This window comes from Thamnophis sirtalis, unplaced genomic scaffold (genome assembly GCF_051295495.1).
Source record: "Thamnophis sirtalis isolate CommonGarterSnake01/CBP01778 unplaced genomic scaffold, rThaSir2_p1.2 scaffold_7, whole genome shotgun sequence".
Taxonomy (NCBI): Eukaryota; Metazoa; Chordata; class Lepidosauria; order Squamata; family Natricidae; genus Thamnophis; species Thamnophis sirtalis.
Window position 1 is genome coordinate 25,489,788 of NW_028261387.1, and position 11,359 is coordinate 25,501,146.

The 11,359-nt window shown below is 37.5% G+C and overlaps 1 protein-coding gene across 1 annotated transcript in view; it reads right to left on the reverse strand.

The window, feature by feature from the left end:
- Positions 1 to 1,085: 1,085 nt before the first annotated feature.
- ROR1 (ROR family WNT receptor 1) overlaps positions 1,086 to 11,359 on the reverse strand; it is a 178,460-nt gene continuing 168,186 nt past the window's right edge. Inside the window, exons 7-9 of the mRNA XM_014063246.2 lie at positions 10,754 to 10,999; positions 7,214 to 7,425; positions 1,086 to 4,668 (exon numbers count right to left, since the gene is read on the reverse strand). Coding sequence (XP_013918721.1) covers positions 3,250 to 4,668; positions 7,214 to 7,425; positions 10,754 to 10,999 — 1,877 coding nt within the window. The 3' untranslated portion in view covers positions 1,086 to 3,249. The remainder of the gene's footprint in view (positions 4,669 to 7,213; positions 7,426 to 10,753; positions 11,000 to 11,359) is intronic.

An 11,359-nucleotide genomic window follows, 5' to 3' on the forward strand; every position in this document is an offset into this window, starting at 1 on the left:
TTCTGCTGCTGTTTTAAAGTTTATTAACAAACTGAATTTTGTGTTATGAAGCCAAAAAAACGGATGTCTGCCATTGACAAAGTTTTCATTCATGAAAGACAACTGGCAGGTTTGTTCACCATTTCTCCTGTATAAAATCTCTTATAGAATATTTAAATATGGTTTTCCAAACTTTCATGCCAGAACTATTTCAGTGAGATAATGCAAAAACGTTAATGAATAAGCTTTTTATTTGTTAGAAAACTCAAAAATAACCATGAGACATCTGGGTTTTCCAGACGTGAGAATGCATTCTTTTTCTTTTTTCAAGCTTATGTTTTTCACAAACTCCTGTATATATATTAATTGCCACAAACATTTTATTAGACCAACTGGCAAGAAAAGGGAACAAATTACTTATCCTAAGTAGCACCTATATCAAAGTTTCTGTTCTATATCTTCTTGTCTTCCACAGGGTTGATGGTTATAAACAGCAAAATCTTTTTTTATTGTATGCTTATTTGCCAAAAGATTAGAAATAGATTTATTGTGAAACCTTTGAGAACTGGGCAGTAAAAATTTTCATCCACAGGTTTTTTTCATATTTAAGCTTTTGTATCCATTGTTTTCTAGCATTTTTTAACATGTAGTATTTTGATATCTAAAATGATATGCTTATTAAGAAAGTACTTTTTTTGAATTAAGAGTAATCCATGGACAATTGTCTTATGTGATATTTAAGGGAGGTAGGTGGTGAGAAAAATGTAGTTTATATAAATGAGCTTCTCTGTGTGATTATTATATTATGTTCCCCAAGACATTCTATCTTAATCTTAACCATGTTTTCAAAACCAGTGGTTTAAAATAATCAGTGTTTAATATTACTCTAGTGTCCAAGATACAAAAATGCAATTATTATAAAATAGCCCTGTCTTATTACACATTCATGCTTTAGTGCAATAAACTTAATGAAAACAATCTATAAAGTAATACAGTAAATAAATGCATGCAGTGAAAATAACCAAATAAAATAAAAATGGTTCCTCAGGTCACTCTATATTTCAAGATATCTTCATTAATGAAAAAAGGAGAAATAAACCAAAAAAATGAAAAGCAAGATGTATTTTCAATTCTGCTATACAAAAAAATTTGTGCAAAAAGAAGAAAATTACGTCAAATGTCTGAAAGACCGTGTACATAATTCATTCAAAATCTGTTCAAATTTTAAAAACTCCAGAGAAGCTGTAATTTATACAATTTTACAGTGGTTTCAAATTATTCTGATTGTTTATATCTGCATAAATTTCAATAACACAAAGGCCATCTTTTCTAGTAAAAAATAATTCTAATTCACATTATTTGAAACGACATACAAAAATTATAGGCAATTTCTAAAAAATTATTGTGTACATCTAATGGAATGTAGAATTTCAAGAATAACACTAGGAAAGCTACTGATTTAATTGAAATAATAAATATTACTGGGAAAACTGATTGTCTGTTTATTATAAAATAAGAATTGAAATATTTAATTAAAGGGTTGCATAGCAACAAAGGGATACAAAATTCTATTGCAACTACAGATATAAAATTAAGAAATATATTTTTCATTCATTTAATAGATGTGGTTTCATGAAGGTTTTTCTTATTAAAAGTCTCCTTTGTTTTACTCTACTATGAACACATTTCTTAATACAAAATTATTCATTTTGAGTTCTATAAATGGTTGTAGATTTATTAGAGACTGGTTTTTGAAAATAATTTATCTAACCAGGGCAAACAGAATGACTAGATTCACAGATCATATGTCCAAAATTCACAAACCAGTGACTACAAATTGCTGGATGAAAAAAAAAAACTAAAAACACATTATAGGTTAGCATGGGGTTAAGCATAATTAAATGATTGATATTGCATATCATTTTAATTTCTAATATGGATACGAATGCCCTATAAATGAAAGCATGGGATAAAAATGACACTTGTCATTGGCTTGATTTAGCTATGGTACTAATCATGATTTCATTAATCATGATCCATTGGAAAAGGTCCAATTTGGGGAATACCAACCCAATATTAAAAAACATGATTCACACAATATAGCGGCTGGATTCAAATACAGAATACAGGTTGTCTTTTGGTTACAACAGCAATGGGGACTGAAATTGCCATTATTAAGTTAGATAGTCATAAAGCATTATGTCATGTGACTGCATCACTTAGTGATAGTCCCAGTTGCCATTGTTAAATCAGAATCATGTGGGTCACTAAATGAGAGCTTCACAGGACTGCAACTTCTGACTTCCTGCTGGCTTCCCCATTGACTTTGCTTGCAGTGAAGTTGGCAGGGAATATTGGAAATTACAATCATGTGATTGGAGGGGTGCTGCAATGACTAGAATTCTGAGGACACATTGTAAGCCCCCTTTGTTCAGTGTTGTCACATGTTTGAATGGCTATTGAATGAGTGATTGTAACTCAAGGGCTATTCGTTAGCCAATGTAAACCACATTATGGTTTAATATGAGAAGCTAGTCACTGGCAGCCTTCAAACACTGCTAGTTTAATTTTTCAAACAAGCTACCGTGATCTAAATCAAACATAATGCTAAGTCTTGGCATTTAGAAACATCAATGTCTAAGCCAAAAATTACAAACCCATTGTGGTTTATCTGCTTATGGCTTAGTTCAGACGACACACTAATTATGTGAAGTATTTTAGAACTGTATTGTATGAATTCAGCAGTATGTTTGGTTGTAGATGTTTGGCTCAAGATTTTTCAATCTCAGCAAGTATTAAGATGTGTCGATATGCTGATTGGAGAATTCTGGGAACAGCTGAGGTTGAGAAACACTGTTTTGGCTTAATAAAATATGCATTTGGGTATAGCGTGAGACCAATAGTGAAATTTTCATCCTACAGAAGTATAATTAATTTTCCTAACATTTCATCACCATGTGTTCAGAATAGTCAAACTGCTGAGACAGAAAACATTTCACTTAAAAAACCATGATTAAATATATTTCTTAAAACCCAGAAATACTTTTGCCCTTTACTACTTAATAAATTTGCAGCCACAGTGTTGAGTGTTAGTACATTTTTAAAAAATTTGAATGGCACTTCCTGTTAAGAACTTCACAGAAGATACTTATTGCAAACACCTCTTTATACAGCTGGAAAAAATCTCCAGTAAAATATTTGAATATAAATCTCTAAAACCCTCTAGTTCATATTGTAAATAGATTCATTTACAAAGGTCTCCCTTATTTATTACATCTCTGCTGAAATCACAGTTTCATTATGCCCATGAATACTAGAATCTAAAGATGGTTGTTTGGAGTCAATTTTGTAGGGTTTTTGAGTCTTGTTTCCAAAAACGGTTATGCTAATGCCACCTGGATGATTTGGCACTGACATATGAGACAGCAAGGGGATATTGGCATCCTGATTGGATCCTGAAGAAGGCAAGCTGGTCACATGACCGGTACTTGTTGATCCACTTGCACTGCTTGGTGAACGACTCTTGGGTGGAGGACAGTGCTGAATGACCCTTGGTGGACCCGCAGGTTGGTAGTGGGCAGCAGGAAAAGCAGCATATCCAGGAGGTATCGGATATCCATTAATAGGAATATATCGCTGGTTTTGAGGTATTGGTGGGCCAAGAAATCCAGTTATTTGGCCCTGTGGCATACTTTGTGCTGGAAATATGTAGTTAGGGTACCTGGGATTGCTTAGGTTGCTAACTGGGCTTGCGCTGAGAGATGTAGTTTGAGTGGTAGCATTTCCACCAGAAGGAGTAGTAGAGCTAGTATGACTTGATATCCCTTCCCAAGAGCGCAGTCTGGCATGGATATCTTTGAATTTTGGTCTCCTAGACGGCAGCTCATGCCAGCATTCTGACATCAAGCTGTACATTCGGGGAGGGCAGTCTTCAGAGCACGGTAAAAGCTGTCGCTTCCGGACCATATCAATGACTTCTTGGTTACTAAATCCATAATAGGGCTGAAGACCAAAACTAAAAATCTCCCACAAGACAACACCAAAGGACCAGATGTCTGAATCAGAAGAGAATTTTCCATATAAAATTGCCTCTGGTGGCATCCAACGAATAGGCAGGAGGGATTTATTTTGAAGTCTGTAATAATCGGCCGAATAGATTTCTCTTGACAGTCCCAAATCAGAAATCTTCACATGGAGTTGTTCTCCAATTAAAATATTGCGAGCAGCCAGATCCTTATGGACAAAAAAATGACTCGACAAGTATTCCATTCCTGCTGCAATCTGAACAGCTATGTGCAGAAAATCAGCATGGTCCAAGCTGGATTTTACCGTACCATCTTCATCACTGCTACATCCAACATCTGAATGTGGAGATCGCATAATAAGAAATTCATGGAGGTCTCCTTGGTTCATATATTCAAAAAGCATGCAGACTGGTTGCTCTTGAGTCACAATCCCAAGAAGACAAACGATGTTTGGGTGATGTAATTCTGCCATCAGTGAGGCTTCTTGCTGGAATTCTGCCCACTGTTGTGGATTATTACAGTCCTTAAGGGTCTTTATTGCAACCAACTGAGCATGGTCCATTCCTGGTAAATAAAGATGTCCCTTATAGATTTTTCCAAAAGCACATTCACCCAACTCTTCCATAAATCGGACGGCAGAAAGGGGCAGCTCTTTGGCTTTGCTCTGTTAGAAAGAAGAAAATACATGAATATAGTTTTGAATGGTCTTAGATATGGTAATACTGGACGACATTGAAAAAGTGAACTACGATGTTTGTCATGAAAACTTCACAATCTTGTCACATACACTTTTATTTGATAGGCAAAATTTTCAAGGAAAGTATTATCTTGGGTAGGCATATTTTTCTTAGCTGTGTGGAATGCACAGTTGTTCATCAGTAGCTTGGATTGCCAATTTGTGTGGATTTGTGCTGACCTCAAATACATCTAAAACCATGAGTCAATGCCTTGCCCGTAGCCATACATAATCCATTCCCAAATAGGCATTGTCTCCTTATCTTGATAGGAAAGAAAGTTGGCTAGGGGAGCAGTCCCCAACCTGTGTGGCTTGGGGGCCTGGCTGGGGTGGGGGAGTGGAACTGGGCTTCGCAAGCAGCAGGCTGGGATGCATGCGAGCCCACATAGCCTTTATGCAAGTGGGTGGACCGGGGCGCTCACGTGTGAATTCCTGCTGCTCACGCAAGTTGAGTTCCGTGCACACGCTCCAACCAACCAATTCCAAATTGGTCGTTGGCTGAGACCCGGAGGTTGGAAATCCCTGCACTAGGGTTTTTTATTCAAGATGTGCTTTGTAGCTTTTTTTTCTTTCTATCCTCCCAGCAATAGGAAGAGAAGAAAGGTAAAGATGACTTGGATAGAATCTTGAACAGTCATTGGAATACTCCCCCACCCTTAGCCTACAGGTAGCCTTTGACTTGTAACAATTCATTTAATGACCATTCAAAGTTATTATGGTGCTGAAAAAAATGACTTATGACTGGTTCTTGCACTTATGACTACTGCAGAGTCCCCACAGTTACATGATAAAAATTTGGGTGGAAGGCAATTGGCATATATTTATGATGGTTGCAGTTTTTCAGGGCCATGTGATCAGCATTTGTTACTTTCTCAGGCAGCTTCTGACAAGCAAAGCCAATGGGGCAAGCCAGATTTGCTTAATGACCACGGCAATTGGCTTAACGGCAGCAGTGATTATCTTAACAACTGTTGCAAAAAAAGATCATAAAATCAGGCACCACTCACATAAGGACCACATCCCTTAGCAATGGAAGTTCTGGCCCCAATTTTGGTCATAAATTGATAACTATCTGTGGTTGTCATAAGGTTGCTGGAAAGAAGGGAAAAACCACTGGGGAAGTGGGTTTTCAACAACTCATAGCAGAGTTGCTAGGGAGAAGAAGGGCAATGGCAAGGCTTCATTCTTCTGAGTGATCCTATTTAGGTCATTGGCTTTCTTTGGGGGAAATAAATAATTTGCAGCAGAGCCACTATGAATGCTGAGCTGAATGCTCACATCCCTTAGGAATGTGACTGATCCTTCATTCTTATCTCATTTATAATTCATTATGAAGAAGGAAGGAAGGAAGGAAGGAAGGAAGGAAGGAAGGAAGGGTAATTGAAAGTGGGACACATAAAATAAATTGTAATTTTCCTGATCATTTTATGTGTTTTAGATAAATACTGGGTGAATTAATATATTGTAGTGGCATTTGAATAAGCAGTTATCTGACTGCAGGATGGTGGGAAATTAGATGTATTGTTGCAAAGCAGATGGTTTATATTATACAAATCCTTTAGGCTAAAACTTATTTAGGTCTGGCATATTGTAAATTATATTTCAGTAATGAAAGTGAAATGACCTCTATCTGACCTCAAGCAGGGCTGTCTGTTTTAACCAACCTGGTGGAAAAACTGAAAGAAAATGAAGTCATAAAATTTGGCAGAAAGGGGTTCATTTGGAGTTAAGCAGTTATAAATCTGCTTAGCTTTTGTTTGACAGGTATTTGTCACTTGGTGGTGTACAAGATGCATAGAAGTGTAAAAAACAGAGGAGACATTGTGCCAAAGAAAACCAAGTACAAAGGGAGTTTATCCCACTCCATCTTTATCAGTCACTTCTATTACATTAATGACAACAATTATTCAATTTATGATACAGAAGAGGATAATTAGGGGGAAAATCCTTAATGTGTAGGAAGTGTACATTAAATTAGGGATTACTCTCTAATATGTTGTGCTTAAGATGCCAGCTTAACAATAGAATTATGTGTGTCTACTCAAGGAAGTTGATAGGGTTCAAATGGGCTTACCATCAGGGGAAATCAGGCAAATCTACAGTACGACTACCAGTCCAGGGCTACAAAACTCCACTAAATGCCAGAAGAATTGCTTTCTATATTTCTTTGCTGCCCCCAGGTTTTGCTGAGCAGATTGGACAGCTCTACCTAACCCCTTTGTATTCAAATTTTGGGGGATGTATTTTCTTTACTCAGTCATGATCTATCAAAACGAAGTATTGTTTTATTTTTAAGAAACTTCTGACATCACAACCAGAGATAAGGCAATAATAAGAGTGATTTTCATAAAAAGGTGAAATGCAGCCAGATAAGAGGCATCACCAGGAATGGCAGAGCCCCCAAAGAACTAAGATTTTTTAAGCTTAAAATAAAGGTGTCTCATTTTTATGCATCAGACTTGATTCACAGTACCTTTGGTTTATAGGAATTGAGCATAGACATCTCTACGTTCTGTCCTCTGACATGCTTCGGCTGCCTTTGCACGGGTGGCGAAGATGACTTCTGGTTATTTCGGCAAATACAGATGAAGAAAAACAGTAAGGCAATAGCCAGAGGAATTGTAACACTGGGCACCAGTATATAAAGGATTTCCATTTTATTCTTTTCCTTGGAGTCCTTTGGATCTAAATTCAGAGGAAAGAGAGGGGGAAAGCAGAAGGGTTTTTTTAAAAAATGCAATTATTATAAACAGTAAATTTTTGTATATAAGGATGTGTAAAGCCTATTGCGTATTTTCATGCTTATTTTATTTCCTGAGCAAGCAGCAACAGCAGAAACAATAGCAGAGGTTCTCTCACTTGTGACCTTTGGGCTATCAAATTTGACCTCATTTAAATCAATCAATCCATGGCTATCTACAGGTAGCCATAAATTCAACTGGGAAATCTTAGTTTATTCAGCAACAACTCTCCTTCAAGCAATAAACTTCAAGGAGCACCTTTAATATTACTAACAAGCACTGACTTTATTGTTACATTTTAAGCATCTCTGAAAGGTCTGACACATGCCACCGTTGTGTGTTTCAACAATAAAGAATTGCTAAGTATAAAGTGAGATAAGCTAGATAAAACAATATCCATTTCCACAAACTGAGGGTATTTGTTTTGCAATCAGCCATATAAACACGTGACAAAAAGACAAATCCTTGGGCATTACATAACAACAGTTTTCTATTCATGTTTGTCTAAAGGCCAATGATAGTTTTGCAACACTAAAGTGTCTTGCTACAGGAGGAAAAATTCAGCTTTCTCTGCAGAGTGTGGGTTTATGTAAGTAACATTACAAAAATGTTCAACAACAATGCCAATGGTGCAATACATAAATGTCTGTCTGTCTGCAAAGCTCTTCCAGTGAAGAGTGAATTTTGTCAAATCTTTTTTTAAAAAATTATAGTGGAAACTTGCCAACAAATATCTTCGGTGAATCAAATTTGGTGGAACCCTTTTCAGATCCTTCAGGTAAAAACTACATGGAAAATGGTATTACAGCCAAAGAACCAACAGATACTATTATTTTAAGAACCTGAAGGTAAGAGACTCTGTATTATGTTATACTTCTTCAGACAGAATTTCATTTTTAAAAATCAAATGCAACTTAATCCTCAAATCTTTTTTTCCTAATTGTATTCTTACATATAGAGCTGCAACCCCCAAACCAGCATTTTGGTCTTTTATTTAATCCATTTCTTAATAATAAAGTCAGTGATCTTCTGCACTGTTGATCTTGAAAGAAGTTAACTCTCTGGGGACTGCTGTTCCTTCTAGATTGCTAACAGCTGATCTCTTTCAATATGCAGCACTTTCTTAGGCAGCCATAATAAATGCTTCAGGGATTTCATACAACAAGCTGAGCATTTGGGTAGTTTAGGCCCTACTAAAAGCAGTGAGTGGGAGTTTGAGCACTACTGTAAGGTATTTTGATGTGCAAAGTCAGGAAAACAAGATATAAACTCCCAAGAGATCTCAGGAAATGTGAGCTCCCAAGACAAGAAACCACATGTCACAGTGATGAAAGAAATAAGCTACAGAATAACATCACAATTGCTGGATGCATTGAAAATAAGTCAGATATTTGAAATTTTGGCAGCAGAATTTGCATTTCATCTTTTTAGTTCTTTTTAATTGGGCAAATGGAAGACGTAAGAAAAGGTCTATACCCCTGATGCCAGAAGTGGAATGCGAAGCTATGTTGCCTGGCACACGCATGTGTCGCGCGATCCTCTTCTGGGTTTCTGGTGCACATGTGTGCACGATGATCAGCTGGCCTTCATGGCACATGGCCGTGCTGAAACAGGAAGTGCAGGTCAGCTGATTGTCGGGCATACATGTGCGTCAGTAACCGGAAGAATAGCTGGAAGAATGAACCAGAAGTTCATTTTCCAGTGCGCACATGCCGCCTGGGCAACTCCTCTTCCAGGTTGCTGCTCAGACAAGCGCGCATGCACGCGCTCCCTTTTTGGCACTCGGTGCCAAAAAGGTTCGCCATCATCGGTCTATACTAAAGGCAAGGCAGCATATCCAAAACCCTTTTCTAATAAAATAAGAATCTTGATCTTTTAGTAGTGTTTTACTTGCAAGCTTTAATGTTCCTCAATCTCTGCAATTACTTTGCTTCCTGATTGGTTGAATCATGTTTTTCTAACCTAGCTTAAGTTGTTCTACAAATTAAATTTTATAGCTTACAATTTCATTTTGGTTCATAATCCTGATCTGCAAGAAAAAACCCCCGTAGTTTCTTAGATCTGTCAAGTTTGCAAAATTATTGATACCACAAGATCGCAGTAAAGATTTTTCTCTATGTTGCCATCTAGTGGTTATTGTTAGGTACTGAAGCATGTTATTGGAACTATGCCATGCTTCACTTTTTAAACTGGATAATCACTTATCACATTTAATGACACTATACAATTCTGGCTTATTCAAGAAATGATTGTTTCAAAAGTGGTACCTTACTTCAATGATTAATCCCCCCCCTTTTTTTCTCCAGTGGTCTCCAGTGGTGAAATTCAATTTTTTTTACTACCGGTTCTGTGGACATGGCTTGGTGGGCATGGCAGGGGAAGGATACTGCAAAATCTCCATTCCCATCTCACTCCAGGGGAAGGATATTGCAAAATCTCTATTCCCACCCAACTCCAGGGAAAGGATATTGCAAAATCTCCATTCCCACCCCACTCTGGGGCCAGCAAGAGGTGGTATTTGCCGATTTTCCAAACTAATCAAAATTTACACTGCCGGTTCTCCAGAACCTGTCAGAACCTGCTGAATTTCACTCCTGCTGGTCTCCTTAGCTTAGCTTAACGGAAATACTTAGCTTATGCTAATTTTTTAAATCATCAAATACTCTTCCTCTGAAACCATTTCGGCAGCTTTTCTGACTCCCTAAAAACATTTTAAATTGTTGCTTCTACACAGCTACCAGAAAGCGCTTGGGAAGTATTGCCATTTTTTCCAAAAACCTTGCTGGCATTTTTCTAACCACTTAATAGGAGGCTCTCAATAACGTTTCAGACATAATAATGGTTATTTCGAGTCATGTTTCACACAATAGTCATTTGTTCAAATAAGCATGCTGAGCCAAAGAATTTTGTTTTGGGGCAAAAGTTTTAGATCTGCACATGCTCCAGATCTGGATTACAGGCCCCTGCTGGTTTTCAGAATTTTTCTTCCTGCTTTACCCTCCTGCCAAGTGAGGCCATTAGAAAACACATCTTTTAAATGGGAAGTAGCCACCAAACAGAAGACCACCAAGAGGCTCAATTTGGTCCATAAACAGGGGCTGTATTTAAATTCTGCAGCTGCACTTTTATTCCAAATTAAAATTGTCGGGGTAAGTCGATTCTATAAACATGTGATGAATGTGCCACATAGTCTGGCTCTGGAACTGCAGCCGACTGCAAAACACAACAAACAATCTCATTTCATTTTCATAAAAAGAGTTCATTATATTTACCACAGACAGGGATGTCACAAAGTTCGGACTTGAGATTTTCATCTAAGGTGAAGCACCAGGGTGCCTCTTTCTGATTGCCCGGGTTTCGGCAATAGGAATGGCCTCCATTCAGCTCTGGGTATCTGACAGCAGTGAATGTGTGGGTGTGGGGATACTGGGAGTTCCACGGCTGGCACTGTCGCCCAGATTTGGTTACACTGATGGTCCCCCGAAAGTCCACTCCTGTGCTGTTGAAACATTTGTGATCTGTAACAGAAAGATTATTTTTCTGTGATGCATTAAAAGAACACTATGCACACATGTCTATGGAGATCATGGTTGTCCCAAAGGTGCTTCCCCCACCCCCCACCCCTTTCAAAAGAGAACTGGACTTCCTTGGTTGTTTTCCCCCTTGAAAATGTTTTGCTACTCATCCAAGAATCTTCTTCAGTTCTAACTAACTGGTGGGGAATGGAAATTGCATCTATACATATAAATGACAAGTTGCACCATATTAAATGTTCTCCCTGGATGAGTTTCTGTTCTTTCTTCTTGTTTATGACCTGAAAGTTAATCCAGTCCTACATATGGAGATGTAACAATACTCTTAAAAAGTTATACACTTCT